The sequence below is a fragment of the Acipenser ruthenus genome, chromosome 21, assembly GCF_902713425.1.
Source record: "Acipenser ruthenus chromosome 21, fAciRut3.2 maternal haplotype, whole genome shotgun sequence".
NCBI classification, from domain to species: domain Eukaryota; kingdom Metazoa; phylum Chordata; class Actinopteri; order Acipenseriformes; family Acipenseridae; genus Acipenser; species Acipenser ruthenus.
Genome location: NC_081209.1, coordinates 4,826,638 through 4,844,839, shown reverse-complemented (window position 1 = coordinate 4,844,839; position 18,202 = coordinate 4,826,638). Strand labels below are relative to the sequence as shown.

Below are 18,202 nucleotides of genomic sequence, written 5' to 3'. Positions count from 1 at the left end.
ACAGCTTTTGGTAGTTTGTGCTGCTGTGTAATCTTCAATGACCTGCAATAACCCGCACAGTGTATAACAAAAATACATGCAGTTGCTGAATGTTTCCACTTGATGGCAGTGTCCGCCTGACTTGCTGAAAAATGCCCTATAGCTTTGTTTGAATCAATTCCTTGCGCTTTTGCAGGGCACTAGGTCACGAGCAATGGCTAAGGGGCTTTTGTGGAAAGGCCACATCAATCCACTCATCCAGGCTTGAAAACAACACCCTTTTAAAATACTGTTGGCTGCCGTGCCAACATGACCTTATATCCATTGCAGTGCATTCTCCAAATCTAATTAGCGGAGGTTACGGAATAGTTGGCTGGCAGCACAGGTCCAGGAGTCACGTGGATCACGTGCCAGTTACAGCAGCAGGGTATTCACACAGCAGCGTGTACGACACTGTGCAAACAGCGTCACCATACAAGTAAGGGCAATGCGTTCTGAATGCTGGCCTAGGTGCATTGGAACCTTTCAGACAACACAGTGCCATTCAAATCCACTTCTTTTGCTTTAGAGTTTGTTTTTGTTTTTTTAATTTTAAAAAAGGATAATCTGCATAAAGATGTGAAATCTGCACAGACAAACCATTTTAAAATAATATGTGTGGGCCCCATACAGTGAAAACAGCCAGACTGGAACTCAGTGATCCAAAATCCTGCCAGGATTAGATGGTGATTAGCCCTCATCAAAGTTCATTTGACAGTGTTCCATGCACCCCCCCCCCCCCCCCTTCCCTTCCACACTCATCTCTTACTGTGACTTGCTTTCACTATGCTCTGCTACTGTTTGCTTGGACTTGGTGTAAGGTACACACCATCCTGTCCATTATCTAACTTGAGAAGTATTTTCACTCTGTGTTCCATACTGTACATATGTTACTATGTCAAGGATTTCCTTAGTCACAAGTGTTTTTACAATAAAATAGACCTCCTATTTCTACATTCTAATGGGTCCCTTATAAAAGTTTAGCACATCAAATTTACAAGGTAATTTATCAGTTTTTCCATGGTTATACCATGCATTTACCACAGTTTACTATGATTTGCCATGTTTATTTATATGCTTTACCATACCTCTCTGGGCTTTACAATGCTTACCAATGCTTTAGCAGACTGTCACTATGCTTTATTACACTTTGCTATGCTTTTATTACAGTACACTTGAATTGCAATATATTATGCCCATCGTCAGAGGTGAGCGAAACCACCACTTGCTGTGCCAATTCTGTACAGACAGTTTCCGCGTGTCATGAAAAGCTGTTAATTTTCTAACTCTTACTGACACTGGTCATTTTAGTGGTCATTATTACAACTCGTTTATCGAAGTTGTTTTATTCAAACGTTACGGACTTCAACCAGCGAATTGCATTTTGTCTGTATGTATCATTGTCCATAAAGTTTATTTAAAAACCTGTGCTCTACAGGGGACGTACAAATTCCATCCTTATACCTGCCTTAATGGTAAGAAATTGAATTGATAATATCCACCGCTTTTTAATGTCCTAATAACTACATTTAGGTGTATGTAAATCTAAAAAAAAGTCTCTGTACATGAGATTGCGTTCATACTGAGCTATACCCATCCTCTATTAGAGCCAAAATGGCGGTTAGATTCCTCTCTTAGTATGGTGAATGGGTTGCTATGGTTACAGATGTCGCTGTTGCATGCTGTTGTCAGTGTTATGTGTTTGGTCAACGCAACCAGGTTTGCGCTATTATTTTTTTTTCATCTTTTTGTTATTACCAACGCGAGGAAGGATTAACACAAAACTTTTAACAATTCAAATCACAAGGTACCGCTTTGCATTTAAACAAAGTGTTCGTGTTTGTTTTTAATAATATTATTAACATCCGATATCGACGACTGGTTGCACGATATCAGATATATCTTCCAAGTCTAATGCTTTTTATTTGCAGTTTTCAGTGGAAAAAAACAGTGAGAAAATACGCATGGACAATATTTACAGTATTTGACTATCCTCAAACGACAATGCTTATCTTCATTTAGTTATACATTGTACGTAAGCAATTTAATAAACCAAATATTGTTAAGTTTGTTTCAAGGTATTTATTTCGGTATTTAACTCTGTATTGCATTTTGAGGTTAAACAGACTTAACCCCTGTTTGTTGTAAGTTTGATCCCTAACTGAAGTGACCAGGACTGGAGTTACTCCGTCTCCTTAAACAACAGACGGGGTCGATTTTATTACTCAGCACAGTTTATTTCTAACAATCTAATCGAATTGCTGCCCAGTGATTATACTCATGTATATATTTCATTGCATGTTCCTGTTTAGAGCTGGGTTACATGAATTCCCAGTGCACACAATAGGCATATTTAAATAATTGCAAGGAAGTTCCTCCTACTCATGTGAAGAATGCTTGCAGGTACATTAATGGGCAACATGTTTGCTCTGTTGATCCCTGCAAGCTGTTGACACGTTTTCTGTTTTCTCTGTGCAATGAAGCTGCACCAGTGAGTCATGCCTCACTTGAAGATGCCCAGGAAGCCCCAGCCTCTTTGGAAAGAATGGGACAGAAAGGCACAGAAATGTGGTGTGAGACATACCGTCTTTTCAGTCAATGGGGATGAATACACAGGCGAATGGCTGGACAACAAGAAGCATGGTACGTCTGCCAGTAATGTCCAAGCCAGGTCAAACAAAGGAGTATACGTAGCATATCATATATATGCTGGTTTCGTATTTGAGCCCCATAGAACAAGAGTAGCCAGTCCCACATTGCAAATGATGAGATTCCAGTGTTATCCTGTTGAGAAAGCTACAATGTATTTGATCAGTCTGACTCAGGGCAGTCTCTCTTACTGTGCAATCAGGATTAGAATGTTCTTTCTCCAGCAGTGAGTGTTGCATGTACAATACATGGGTGAGAATTGGACTGTTTCTCTATGGTGTGCCAAAGACACTGGCAGCGCCAGGGCTGGTGTGGTGCACTGTGCAGTATAAAATTGAAAAACAAAGAATGATCATTTGCCTCATAACACTGCAGACACAAAGATAACATCACTAAGCACCGCAGAGAATTCTAGTTGTGTTTGTGCTCAAATAAACAAGCAGACACCGAAATACTTAAGACTTGAATGTAACTGATGGACCACTTTGAGTGGTACTACCATACCAGTCCACCCCAGTGTTGCCAAGCTGAAGTTGAAGGAATGCAGTTTACCGTATGTAAACTGCAACTCATTCCAAATATATACGTGCTTGTCAGTTCAATAACTTTTTTTTGTTTTGTTTTCATCAAGGAAAGGGTACACAGGTTTGGAAAAAAACTGGAGCCATTTATGATGGGGACTGGAAACGTGGAAATCGAAGTGGTTTTGGGACCTTCAGCTTACCTGACCCTGTAACTGGGGAGTATGTTAAAGCATATTCAGGAGGATGGAAAAATGACATGAAAGATGTAAGTTTAGGACACAGTCACAGCCACCAGACTACTTTTATTGTGCTTTGAATTGAAACGTCATTTTACTGTGATGTTGCAGTTTCTGTATGGAAGTTTTTTGTTTTTTTTGGTTGATGTTTGACTGGCTATTGCACTGAAACATCACAGTTGTGCCTAGCAGTATGTTTCTATCAGTATGTAAGGGTAATTGTAGTAAATGAAACAGATCTGGAGGTTGTGTGCCTGTTCCTGTTAATTGAGATGTATTTGTAATTTATGTCAGCTATCTACAGCTACAAGAAAATGACTTCAAGCTGAACTGCCTTTGATCCAGTTTTATTTGTGTAGGGGTTTGGAACTTACTTTTACTCTGAGACAGAGTATTATGAAGGAGAGTGGAGCAAAGATAAGAGAAGCGGCTGGGGCAGAATGTATTATGAAGACGGTGGCATATCTGAAGGAGAATGGCTTCATGACAAACTAGATGGTCAGGGAATGTTTAGACTGGGTAAGGCTGTTTTATAGTTTCTAATTTGACCATTCTTGCACAGTAAAACGATTTATTTCTTGTGGTAGGCAGTATTCATTATACTGTTAGTGTAGACATTTCATTACTTGCGATTACAGTGGTTTAATCAATTAAACGTATTTATGTTTTAGAGTTAAACTGAACACCTGCTGGTGTTTTCCCTCCAGGAGCGATTTATGGACTCCCCCCTCATTAACTTTACTAAAGACAATAAAAACACAGTGAAATAGTTTAGAAATGTCTTCCATAGATACCGCCAATGTTTGTTTTCTTCTCAAACACAATGTTCCCTTGAGAAGCTTGTTCTTCCAAGCATAAAAAATATATTTGAAAATGGAAAAACAGAAGAACATAACAGCATGATTGCCAACGGAAATGTATGTATTGTCTTTTGAAAAGCCAATGAGAACAGGTATGAAGGCTCTTGGAAGAATGGGATGAAACATGGCCCTGGGAAGTTTGTCTACCTGGACAAGGGTCAGCTGTATGAAGCAGTGTGGGTAGAGAACATCGCAAAGTGTGGAAAAAATGAGCGACTTTGGAAGAGAAGGGGCTCCAGCAGCTCCAGTTTATCCAATCCCAAAGGTATGGACAGTATTTTCATAGTACACAGATAGTTAATGTGCTTACAAATTATAGTGAGAAGTATATTTAATAAACTCCATTTCAATAACCAGTCAGTTAAATAACTACTGTATGATTGAAATAAAGACATTTATAGTTCAAGGCACTGTACCATCACTTGGTTTGTTGTTTAATCAACAGTGATTGCTCCCGGATTTGTGGTTTTACTGTTTCGTAAGTATTCCTAGTTGCTCCAGTTCATTAACTAGTCAAGCAAAATTAATATTTAAACCATAAACAGCAGTACCACCACAACTGCTTATTTCCCTCACTGTTTACACACGCACGCTTTGCAAATACATCACAGTCTGTATAAAAATACTGTACGTAACAAGGAAAGTTTTCTTGAAAAACAAAGCTATTCAAATTGTTGTTATCTTGATTCTAATTTAGCACGAGACGTGTAGAGTCACCTGTTGGAGTCATGAAGGAAGTCTTTTCTGTAGATTGCCAAGGGGGTTGAATGAGCCACTTACCTTCCAGAGCAGAAATTAGATCAAAAAGGAAAATAAAACTACATCAGACACAAAATATTCTCTGGGAACATAAAAACAATGACATCAGACGGGGACCTCCAGTAACCTCAAGGGTGACAGCGCATTCTTGTCGTGTTTCTCATCTGTTCTCATCAAGAGAATGCCTGGTCTCGCCCTTTTTTTTAAGTTTTAAAAACAGGAAACAGAAAGAACTTTCCATCAGTTTTGGAAGGAAGACGATCATCTACGCATGTTATTTGAACATTAGCAGAGAATTGTGTCCTTGAGTTTCTTATGCTTTGCCTTTTCATCTAATCAACACAATGTAGTACACTGGTAGGTTAAGATAAATTACTTCTTGTTTTAATCGAGGAAGCCAAGGAGCAGCACTATTATTATTTTATAAACACAAAGAGGGTTCTTTTTTAGAAACGGAAAACAAACATACCACATACAATTGAAATGAATTACGTACTTAATTTGGATCTGTTTTCCCCATGGCGAGTTCAAGGGAGTCCTGATTGATGTCTTTTTAAGCCAGATAACTTCAATAGAGCACACACTCCAGCAAAAATGATTGCAGTGAAACCAGCTTACAGTAACATCAAAAAGTGGCCTTTATAGGTTATTAAATAATTCAGATACAATTATTTTTATGCTCTTTCTTTAGAGGTTTGTTGTTGCTTAACTGGATTCATTTCTTTTCTTCCAAAGATACACCTGTTAGACCCTGAAGCTGTTTTAAAGGATGCTCGAGCTATGCTTCCCATTGAGGAGGACTGATTCATTTTTTTTTTTTTTTAACCAACTCAGCAGACCTGCCTTCGCTAGAGAAGGCAACTTAAAAATGCACACCTGCAGCCTGTTCAGATTGCATCTTGCTTCCCTTCCAGTAAACATGGTAACAAAAAGTAGGGTCATGCATTACACAGTGTACTGTTCCTTATTCTTAACTATGTTGTAGTGTCAGCAGGACTATTGTGGTATGATGTAAATACATACTCTGGAAAATATTCTTGGTGCAGCTTTAACCACATGTTCAACCCTTGCAGTAATCAGCACATTTCCCTCCCTCAAGACAAACTTTTTCAAACCTTGTTCAGCCACATTTTCTACTGGGATTTATATCATAGGGTGTGGTTTGTGTTATAATCTATTTGCTCAACATTTACAAAACTGTCTGGATTAAATGAGCCTTCAAAGATGTGCAACTGGTTATAAGAGTTATGGCTGTGCCTCCTATTTTTCCTAACGTCATTCTCATAAGGATGGCTCCACCTAAACAAACCTAACACAGCAACAAAACAAAACAAAACAAAACAAAAAAATTGCCTATTATATTAAATGACAAGTATGCTTGCAATGAAAATGTGACAAAGATATGTATGTACAATACCAGACCTAAAAGCATCATCAAAACCACGTTTCAGCACAATTGGATCAGCTGTAGATCTGTGGCCAGGGATATACAACCCCAGCCAGGAATAATTGTTAAAATGCATGTACTAGAATAGTGAGGGTTTATCTGCGACAGTAGCAGAAACTTGAACAAAAACAGACTTGCAAGTCATACATTTAAGTATCAGCCTTCTTATGCTGGTTTCCTTTTGGCAAGTTATCAATAATTTAATGATGCAGTTGCAAGTTACATCACACTCATACTTTACACTTTTTTTTTGGTTAGAAAACATTTAAGACTACCCAAAATGTATTACAATTGTCAACATTTCTGTTTTGTAAGAAAAGTGAGATTAAAACCTGGACAGACACCCAGTCCACTTTCACAGGCACATGTTTAAATGAACATCATGTTTTAAACACCAAATAAACCTCAGCCGAATGCTCAACATAACATATTCCATACTGGAGTAAAAAGCTCTGAAAACAATATTGTACAGATTCAAACAATCCAAACGTTATGAAAATGCATGCAGTAATCACGATTGTTTTTGTTCTTGATGATTTCAAAAGATACAAAACACAATAATTCAAAATCAACTGAAAACAGCCGCAAACAAAAAAAAAAATACAGTAAACGTTTTCTTTTATTCTATCAAATAAAATTGTATTCATTTATTTTATATAAACAGAAGAGCCTGTCCATGCATGAAGAACAATTCTTATTAGATGAAAGTCTTCACAATGGCTCATAAACAATTACAGCATTTATGTGGGTTTTTTTTTATGGATAATGACTGCTGGGAGACTGCATTGGCACATCCTCTGTTTGACCTCTGTGGTCAAGCTGATTCTGGAGTCTTGCGAAATTTGAAAGTTCCTCCAGTTCCTGGAACTGCCTGTCTGTTTTGTGACTGACAAGTGATCTGTAAAAATGCACTGCGAACACAATAAAAACTAATCCAAACGGCACCATGATGGTAGTGGAGGCAATAGCGGCTGCTTCCCCGGGGGTGATTTTACTACTGGTGCTGTTGGAAGAGAGGTCGACTGGGTGCTTCTTAACTGGGAGAAACTTGACCCAGCACAGCAGAACCACTTCAGCTAGGAACAGTAAGGTTCCGATGACGGTGGAGAAGGCCCATGCCAGCTCGATATGCATGTGCATGCGCTCGTGGGGAGACTCCTTCACAGAGTTCAGGTTGTGCACGTTGCTGACGGCTTCGATGTTTGGAAGAATGCAGGTGCTGATCATGAGAGCGAAGAGGTGTACTGCGACCAGCACTGTGGTGCAAGCACTGAAGGCGATCAGCAGGCCAGGGGGGTAGTCATGGGTCGGTTCAAGTTGAACTTCTACCATAGCCACCTACAGATTAAAAGAAAGAGACAACTTGTAAAATTATTAATAATAAACCACACACATGTGGGTATATGTTTTCAGCAAATGCAAATAATCGTGTGCACCAGTGAATATATAAAAACTGGAAACACCAGAGATGGGTACCCCCTTACTCTCCCGTTATATTCACATTTTTTCTGTGCATTAAGAAAGCATTCTATGATGTTACAGCCAAAATGTATTATATGTAAATCCCACAGGCTGGGCATCTCAATATCCCCCCAGATTATGAAACATACAATAAGTAAAGAAAGTCCTTCGCAGGTTTCATCAGAATCTGTCTAGTTCTCTACATACAGATCTCCGGCAGGGCACACAAACGCTGGCATTATGATTGACATAGTCCTGTCAATGTTTATTCTGCTGGGTTCTCAATTTGAATTAAATCTGAATCTTATTGTTAGACTTTATGCTGGAAGACTTTAGTAGTAGTAGAAGTGTTTCTGTTTCATAGGAGGCAGTCCTACATTTGGCTAATTACGGATGCAACAAAGTGGGACTTATTGACGAAGCGGTGCGTACTAGACATAACTAAAAAACAAAACTGATAGACAAACTGAAAGTTTTTTCCAAGATAAACTGGAAAGTAAGCATAAAATGCCACTGTGCTTGACAGTTCCTGAATATTGTATATACATGCCCCAGTAGCAGTGCTACCTGTATACAGCACTATTATTTCTGCTACTGTAGATGATGTCAAATCCATCGCATTTCTTTATTTTAAATTATGACATTTTTATGCAACTGTTTTGTCTTCACAGTGAAACCAAGAATCCAGATCTATTTGGTTTACCAGCTGAAAAAAAAAAAAAAACAGGCGCCTACTGTTGCTGGCACTGTATTGTGACCTTGCGCTGGTTTACTGGTTGTACATTGTGAAAAATAGTCTAGATCTGCCATACCGGACAAAGCCAATGCCTAAACAACAGTCCTTTATAAATAATACTTTGCTGCAGGAAGCTATTTGCTCATTTTTCATCACTCGTGATGTTAAACTGATAGAAAACAAGATTCCAGGAAGCAGCAATATCGAGTGCAGTTGCAAGTTGAAACCAGTCCTCACATATTTGCAAACCCAGGCAGAGTATGTGAGGTTTAGTATTCATATCAGCCACCATTTCCTTCAGGGGTTTTACGATTACCATTTCTGGATGTAACAAATGAACAGAGTTATATTTGAGTTGAACTGTTAAACTGAGGTCACTTTGGGACCCACCGCTGATGGTATAATTGGCAGATTAAAAATCGCAGGAAAGTTGACTGCAGCAAATTATCATTTTCTCATGTTTCGGCTGAAAAGAAGCATGAAATATGAAGAAAATTATGTCATTAACATGCAGTTCTGTTCCAGCAGAAGAATAGTATTTGGTGTATAAACATGAGAAAGGGGTGCATGCCAAGAGATTTTACAGATGAATGTTTGGCAATACAATTTAATTGTTACACAAGTACGCCACACACACAGTCTGTCACACTCAAGGGAAAGCGTATTGATGATTAAACTGCCATGCATTTTTTTTTTTTTTTTTTACAAAATGTACTGTAATTGTGCAGCCCTCTGTTCCAATTTTATAATGAAAAAATTATTCAACCTTGCACAGTGATGGATAACCCGTCTAATTTCAAAAACTCATGTAATTGGAAACTAATGAGAAGGAGATTATTTGTAAGTTAAGATTTATTGCCAAATTTAGTTTAAAAGAAAGTTTGTAAAGACCTCATGTAAACCATGCTAGCCAAGCCCTAACAATACAATGCTGCCAATATGCTAATTGAATAACAAGATATATATATATAAACATAGTCTAGTGTTGCAGAGGAGTAAGAATGCCTAGAATGTGCCAATGGCAACTGAACTATAAAACCAGACACCAGTGTATTTATTGATTTTTCATCATATCCCAGCATAGTCTGTGCTGTCATCAGAACCTACTGTACTTACACTCTGGTGTTATTTATTCTAGATTTAACAGTGTCTGCTGTTTATAATTAAAGTCAACTTGTCTGTTAGTAAAGAGATTGCAGATCCTTTGTCCCTCAGGCTTTTAATTCTATTATTTATGATTACTTTATAAATTCACGTTGTGGGTTTGTGAATCTGTTTGGTCTCAACCACTAGATCGATATTGCAATTATTTTTTAAATTCATCCCACCCTAGCCAATGAAGGTTAATTAGGGCAAGACTTCTTGGGGAGCTCTTCTGAAGTTGGATGCAGAAAAGACAATAGCCTGGATTCCGATGCCCTTCTGCAAATGATGCCACTTTTGCTCAAGGTATAGCAATAAAACATGCATGTGTAGCATTTCCAGATGTGGCCAGGGACACACATCTGCTGCAGGGGATGAAAAGAGCAGGAGGCAGCTTCAGTGTTGGACACCCAGGTGGGAATCTAACCATGTATCAGCAGAACACAAACACATCATCAGGGACAAACAGAACAACATGTTCTTGATTACTTTTCGGTTCTGTGTTATTTTTTTGCTTTCTGGGCTATTAGAGCTCGACAAAATAGAGCTTTTTACATCTTCCTACAGACAGTAGCAGGAAGCCAAACTACATAACAGTAGTAAACCGTCTCCCAGGAGTTACGCTGTAGTGTAAAACTGACCGTTTACTGCATGTGGGACACTGTCACTTTAAGGCAGATAACAGGCACACTGCTGCATTACTGCAACTGCAGGGAAAATACACAGGAAGGCAGACCTACGTGTTTAATACAACAACATCCCTGTGAGCTTAAAAGGTGCACGGGGGAGTAGATTAAACCCCAGTTATAATTTTGGCATTTTACAATTCTGTCGCTAAGCATCAAATAAACAGACAAGACATCCTCAGCACTGGTGCAAAGATTTCAACAGAACCGATGCCTTGGAGTCTTGTTAGTGCAAGAGCTTCTCTAATAGCAATCAAGTATGCAGGAGATACGACTGTGTGCACTAGGGACTACATCTGCAGGGTTATTTTTTTGAAGATGGTGTTTTGAAAGGGCGATGTGCAAAATGCAGAAAGATACTGAAGGATTCCAAGGAGATCACAGATCTCTGGTCTCATAGGGTTTCATGCGGATTTCATTATGTGTGAAAGTACAGCGAGCTCCCCTCTGAAATGGCAAGCTGCACAGCCCATCCTTTACAATATTAAAATAAAAAGCTGAAACTTGGTAGCTGAACTGCAGTGATTTTAGAACAGGTGCCTTTGCACTTCACCGCCACTAAAATGTGAAAAATCAAAAGCCAATAAATATCTGGAGCTTGACCACAGCTCTGCATGCTGCTTGCAACCGTTCTGTACGGCTCCATTCTAATTATCTTCGTTCTGCACAATGTTCCTGTTTCCACTCGTGAGCCTGTGTGGCAGCTGTCAGGGTTTCTCAATTTGCACATGCAAAGTTTCATCAAATGTTGGCAGCTGGCTCCCTGCATTGTTAAACAGTAACCATTTGTAACACATTTACAGTAAGTTCAATAGCTTAACAAATGTCTATAAACTGGGTCAAATTCAGATTAACAATGGGGGTACATAGTCTGAAGAGCTCTAGGCAGCTTTTGCAGGTGATTTGCTGATCTATACAGAACCATTTTTTCATAATTGACAGTCACAACATATAGCTAATAAATTTGCAAGAACACCATAGGACTTGCAGTATATACCCAGTTTGTTAAATTACATCTCCACTATATGGCAGACCCCAGAGATAATTTCATTCAAGCAAAACATCTAGCAAAGACTATCTCCCATAATTTAGAATCCAGGCAATTATACCAACCAGACCCCCCCCAAGACTTAAGAGCAATGAAAACAGAGTGTTCATTTATCACAAACGAGTTGCAATTCTACTGAAGAGATTAAAGGATAACGCATGTGCTCTCATTATGTTTCGGGTTGATATTACAGCTAAGCCTTTCATAGAACAGTGTTGCTCTCCATAACCCCAGAACTCCCATACTTCCCAGTGTAAACCATCACAACCCTTATTGAACGCATGCATGTTGATGGCGGTTTAGCGGATGTCATGGTAAGACTGCCAGGAGGAAATTAAAAGTTGCCCCACCAGTTCAAAGAGCATGCCTTGGCAGGCCTAATGTATGGAATGTGTATCAGTAGCTAAGGAAAACTGCGCACTCTCCAATAATGAACCTTAACAGATATGTAAATTAAACCGTGCCCACCACAGTAGTACACTTAGGTTCAACATGCCTAAATTAATACTGTATTAAAACTATTTTTGTGTAATCTAAATCTCAGCTGTACATTGATCTGGCTTTTGCTGCACAAATGTAGCGTGTCTACAGGATAAGGTTTTATGACGTTCTGGTTGAAATAACTTTTTGCAAAGGTCGGACCAAAGGCATTATAAACTACTAGCACATTTAGAGTATGTGACACGACATAAACAAATAAACAGTGCATAGTCCAATGCATTAAAGACATAATCAGCAATTGGTTTTATTGTTTCATCTTTCACACAATCCTACACGTAAAACACGTAAAGCTCATTTTAAATACAGCAGAATTTGGCATTGTGCGTTTACCTTCAGGGACGGTATTGCTACATATTTGTGAATCACGAAAGCTCTCGCCTGTCACTTTAAAAGTGTAACTCACCCTACTAGTCACCCAGGACTCCTGTCCCAAAATATTAGTCTCCACTACTCACCATTGCGAAACCCGAGAGAAGAGCTGACGTCCTGCTTGAAGCTTTGAGCTTGGCTCTGCTCAAATAGAGCTTCCTCCAGGACAGAGTCTGCAACGAGTGCTCGTCAAGACTCATTAAGCGTGGTGGGGAGAGAGGGCTGCTGCTGCTGCTCGCTTCAACAAGATCCACTCCGATTATAAACAGATCTTCCCTTCGGAAGAGCTGGCTGGATCGCGCTGCCGATCCGGACTCATGAGCCTGTGCAATGCAAAACCCTGGACCGACGACAACACAGCCGCTAGTCCCGCGTCAACGAGCTTGCAACGGTATGCAGTGTGTGCTTCAGCCGGAACTTCTCGCTGTCTTTCAAACACCCCCTTTACGCAGGAAACTGCACCCTGTGATACCCACAAGCCTATGCGATGCATCGGTAACAGTACACCCCGCCTTGTGCGAGATTGTCACCTCATCATGATTTCACACTCTGAACTTGGTGGTGTTTGGGGTGTGTGCTCGCTAGTGAATAGGAGATATCATTGGCTGTTACAGCAAAGCGTCTTCAACAAGCCTCAGAAATAGATTTGCATTTGCCCCTCCTCTAATATCATAGACGGCATCTGCTTTTCTGCAAGATCGACCTGTCTAAAGGTAAAAATAACTAATGAGAAAATGTATCCCTTTAATAATGAAATGGGATAATAAACAACAGATACTGAGGTCGTTATTGTATTATCACGTGGACCTTTGATTTACTATCATTGGTTAATATAATCAACGTCGAAGAGGCCATTCACAAGAGGCAGAATCATGCTTGTGTGAGCTATGAAATTATCTCGTCCGTTCGAGGAGGTCGATCCAAATACCGCCATCGTTTAGATGTCGCATTAAGACCAAACCTCTAATTTTGCATATACACTGGGGGTGTAGAGTGAGCAGACTCCATCACGTGTTAAACGCCAGTCTCGAGCCCAAGTTCGGTGGCTACCAACCAACAGGTGGCTTATTGCGAGAATCACAATGCAAGCTGCCCAAACCAGGATAAGAGCCGTGTTTACTGTCACCGGAGCTGAAGCTGTTTGTCTGTTTGCGGCTCTACGACTCGGAAGTAAGACTGACCCACATACATACATACATGTCGTTAGTTACAATGCATTACCACGATCACCTGCTTCTCGCAAAGAGGATGCTACAGTGCCACATTGCACCAGCATTGTTACACACCACAGTACCGCGTTATGAATGCTACATTCACGCGCAACAATACGTTTGACAAGAATACACTTTTTTCATCTGCCAGCACGCGCTTTAAAAAATACAACCTTGTGAATTAATCTCCCCTCCGTTAAATAAAACAAAAAAAAAACACAAAACGACCACCATTTCCTTCTCATTCAGCTCTGCAATGACACTCTGCATGCGGCCGGTGAAAAATGTGCCTTAGACAGGTTGGAATGCCCGGCAAAATCCATCCATCCATCCCCTGCTTGCTTTTGAGAGGCGTGTGAGTGTAATGAGATTTCAGAAAGCCACATACATACATACATACATACATACATACATACATACATACGTAGTACATCGGACCGGTCAACATATTATAAATCAGATGCAGCGCGTGCGTGCATGCTTATTGCAGACTCGTGACCACCTCATTAAAAAAAATGAAAAAAAAAATGCAAGGCGTCATTTTTTATTGAAATTGAGTCTGAACACCAAGAAAAATGACTATCGCGCTGTTTGGAACTTTGTTTCAAAAGAACGTGGGGGTGTTGCATCGCGCCTGAAGTTCTGAATAAGATGACGCATGACGTTCTCAGCAATGTTTTGATTCTCTCGATCGTGACGTCACCGGCAATACTATACAAAAATGGTTCCTACTTAGTTTGGCATCGGAAGGCAAAGTGTTTTCAAACTTTAAATGGTACAGTTTCGACAAAATGAAGGGCTAAATTGGTAAAACTGGCGAAAGCTCCAAAAAATGGAGGCGCATGCAGAATCTGGACGCAGACTGGTGTGTAGTTTTACCCTATCGTTTTACAGCCTGATAGAAAGCTACTGCGAGGAAAAAAGAAATCTATTTAGAAGCCTTTTGGTATCGGAAACATTATTTTCAATGTGTGATATGTTTTTTTAAAACGAAGACCGGAAGGAGTATTTGTTGCACAACGATACGGATATTTATCAGCCATTTCAGAGGATGTGTGTAGGGCATTTTTGCAATGTTATACAGTATTTAAGTAGCATCTGCCGCGGCACTTCTTTATTTGAATGGTGAAATGCATCCCTCATTTTAAACTGGAGCTGCAGATACAGCCTTGTTGATGCGCTCCAGTTAGGTCTGTGGGGTCGTTCTAGCCTCAGCTGTTGGACGTAAATAATGAGTCGGAAAACATTTATACCACCGATGAATCGTTGCATGATTTTTTATTCAGGCTTATTAATGGGCCTAGGGTCATGTTCAGTAAAACACTATTTTTTATTACTCTGGTTTTGGTTAATTAATTACATTAACAGAATAATTTGAGCTTCCAGCACGGGAGTGTTTAAATTATCCTGGAGCTGTTTGTTCGTCTATGTTTTACGTAATAGCGCCCTACTTTTTCTATAAACAATGTTATTGTGTTATTATTAAACACGAATCTGTACTCTCATTAATAACTGGAATATACATGAATTATGCAGACAATAAATGCAATTGCACTGCAATAACAGTTCAAGGAGGTACTACCGCCTGTGTTTACGGATCCTTTGTGTGAAAAGGAAGCCAAGTTTTAAGTTAATAATACGAGTGAAATTATTGTTGTGTGTGTGTGTGTGTTGTTGTGTGTTTTTTTTTTAATATATAAAAACTATTACCGTATACATGATTGTGTTTATCCCACATAGTCTACTTTAAGTTATACGATTCTGAAACTGTATATTAAATAAAAAAAATAAGTAAACTTTTCGCTTTTTTTTTTTTTTTTTTTAAATGTGTATATTTATATAGGAGTTGCGCGAGGAGAGCGGCAACACAGTTCAATTTCTTGGCCTCTTCTCCATCACCTATGTCAATAAATAAATAAATAAATATATAAATTACGTGGTGCAGATTGTATATTTATCCGCCAATATGTTTTGTTTGAGATATATATCCTCGACTTTTATTATATATTTGTTTTTTATTTATTGAATGTTTACACACACACAAATAGCGCACCATCAGTAGGAGAATGTACGACGAAAACGAAGACCTCTCTGATGTGGAGGAGATCGCAAACATCCGAAGTTTTAATTTGGAAGAGAAGCTTAGAAGCGAATCGTACAACGCCAACTACGTGATGTCGATGGAAGGAAAAGGTAAGCGTGCATTACTCTGTTTCATTCACAAATAAAGAAGTGCAGAACCTCAGATGGTCAAATCCTGTTCCATGTTTATATTTCCCGCCTGCGTTTCTGTACAGCAGGTGACGTGGCATCAAGTGGACCGATCAGTATTTTACAGACTCCGGGGATCCTGCAAGTGTAGGAATTTGGTGGCTGCTTTAGATGTGTAACAAATAAACACACACACAACACGTCACAAATGAAACATGATACAACTGTGCAAATAAACCTACAGTTAGCATGCTATGATCGTGTGTGCTGTAGAGTATAGCATGTTTATTATTGTACTAGTATGTATGGATTCAGTATGCCTGGCTAAGTTATCGATTTTTAAAAATCACTATATAAACAAAAACACGTACATGCGATCGCAACTGGAGTTATATCCCACGTGTATGTGTAAGCGAATGCCGTTCTAGACTATGTATGTGCATTTTAATGTAAAGTGATCTCACTTGGTATTCACTGTGTATTACGCAGATTTTACCTATGGTTACGTGCAAAGGGAAGCACTCCGGGTTCCTCTCATATTTAAAACCAAAGATGGACTGGGGATAAAGTAAGTTACAGCTGATTGATATATATATAAACAAGCAAAACGCTGGTTAAATGAATTTGGAACAGGAGTTATGAATCAGTCAATATTAAGAGTTTCTTTTGAAGCTGAATAACTTGTAGTTTTGTTATCACACATTACTGTCAGATTTGTAGACAGGGTCACGGATAACTGCACTTTGAGCAAGAAATCACAATTTAAAGTGCATTTGCAGACAAGTGCACAAAAGAAATGGGTTCAAGTCTAATGGTAAAATAGCATTTCTTTTGCGGTTATGAGTTGTGTGACAGCCTAAAGAAGAGAAATTCTTAGATTTAATGGATTTGACCTTTTTCTGCTATTGTGATGACTAAATAAGGAACAGCTATTGCTACCACTGACTAAAAAAGAAAGACTTGCAGGAAGACCTGAGATTTCATTGTAAAACTACATGCAGGCAATGTGTATTACAGAAATCACTTTATTTGTTATATAAAGCAGTTAAAATAAGTCTGGATTGGAACAGAGGCAGGTGCATGTAAAACACGTGTCTGTGCTACAGATTGAACTCACTAGTGATTTTTTGTTTTCTTTCTTCAGTATGCCTGACAGTGACTTTAACGTCAGTGAAGTTAAAGGACTAGTAGGTAAGTGCTGTGATCTGACTCGTTTTACACACGCTGTTGATCGTGTAGGTGAAAAAAGTTCCAAATAACTTGGAGGGAATATTGAGTCACTGACTAATTTAAGACTGAATGTTATTATTTTGAAGAATAAAATATTTCTAATTTACTTGGTATAGTGTCGCCTCGCAGTGAACCCAAACTCGACATACCCTTTGTTCCCAGGTGATTTTTCGAGCCTTTCTATTCCCGCCTTAGCAAACAACCGGAGTGTCAAGGCCTTTGACGTCTGATCAGTTAAGGAGGCAGACAAACACAAAGCCATTGTACTTCAAATAACTGGCTTTCCCTGGAGTCCAGCCATGGGAGGTTTTATGAGAGTGAAAGTCTGGGGGGGATTTAGAATGCCATTATTTTATTACCCTGCTGTTTCCACCCGTTGATTGTACAGTGGTTCAATTACAATCCCAGTTGCTGTGCTCGTTCCTGTCCTGAATTGATATTATGCTGCTTGCACGGTAGTTGTAGAACACACACTGTAATATTAAACCATGCAGTAATTCAAGGTGTAGTGCTTGGGGAAGGCAGTATGTTGATGAAAACAAAATGCAGGGTGTTTGTGAGCTATATCCTTTATAGAAGGGTCGTGAGAGTCCATCATTTTCCCCAAGAACATTTTGTGCATTCTGTTCAGCCCACTTTGCTTCTGCCTTTGTTAATACTGACAGGAAGATCACCCGTTCTTTGGGGTTTTTGTCATTACTGGCATTTCTGCAGTCCGTTGAAACTTCTGCTCAGATCTGCTGTATATGATGGGGTGGGGGGTGGAGGAAACTGCGTGCAGAGGATATGGAAAACACAGACTTCAAAGCAGAGCTGAAGACTAACCTACACATGTTGGTGGGAGGTAGTTTGGTCTGTGGTCTTTTTTTTTTTTTTTGTATTGAATCATGTCCCTGGCCCCTACATCATACCTCTTCATCCTCGGCACACCACACCTGTTCTGTGTGCACCATGCTGCACCTGCCGCTTGCAGTGCATCCCAGTTCATAGACCTCGTAAGGTGGAGAAAGCGTCAGGATAAATGCAGCACGTCTTTGGATTGACTATAGAGAGAGTAGGCGGTGGCAGGTTGCTGTTTGCAAGAGGAAGCTCAAAGGGAAACGGCACGCTTGT

General features: G+C 39.5%; 2 protein-coding genes and 1 pseudogene across 4 annotated transcripts in view; 2 read left to right on the top strand and 1 right to left on the bottom strand.

The window, feature by feature from the left end:
- Positions 1-1,692: 1,692 nt before the first annotated feature.
- LOC117427209 (MORN repeat-containing protein 3-like) lies at positions 1,693-7,025 on the top strand (annotated as a pseudogene).
- LOC117426613 (calcium release-activated calcium channel protein 1-like) lies at positions 6,668-12,999 on the bottom strand. The gene is made up of 2 exons (XM_034044371.3): positions 12,524-12,999; positions 6,668-7,831 (listed from the first exon to the last, which is right to left on the bottom strand). Exons 1-2 carry the CDS (start codon positions 12,635-12,637, stop codon positions 7,250-7,252), a joined length of 696 nt encoding a protein of 231 aa, XP_033900262.1. The 5' UTR covers positions 12,638-12,999; the 3' UTR covers positions 6,668-7,249.
- Positions 13,000-14,228: 1,229 nt separating this feature from the next.
- The window catches only part of LOC117428465 (lysine-specific demethylase 2B-like), a 48,542-nt gene continuing 44,568 nt past the window's right edge, over positions 14,229-18,202 (top strand). For 2 of the 3 annotated variants that reach the window (XM_058994455.1, XM_058994453.1), the window contains exons 1-4: positions 14,231-14,513; positions 15,697-15,841; positions 16,349-16,427; positions 17,004-17,050. In XM_058994455.1, coding sequence (XP_058850438.1) covers positions 14,481-14,513; positions 15,697-15,841; positions 16,349-16,427; positions 17,004-17,050 — 304 coding nt within the window. In that variant the 5' untranslated portion in view covers positions 14,231-14,480. Of the gene's footprint in view, positions 14,514-15,696; positions 15,842-16,348; positions 16,428-17,003; positions 17,051-18,202 lie in introns of all 3 variants that reach the window. The other variant, XM_058994452.1, reaches the window with a different exon arrangement.

Coding starts and splice junctions, on each gene's coding strand:
- LOC117426613 (XM_034044371.3), bottom strand. CDS start 12,637: ATGAGTCTTGACGAGCACTCGTTGCAGACTCTGTCCTGGAGGAAGCTC. Junction 7,832..12,523: donor TTCTCTCGGGTTTCGCAATG/GTGAGTAGTGGA, acceptor TTTAATCTGTAG/GTGGCTATGGTAGAAGTTCA.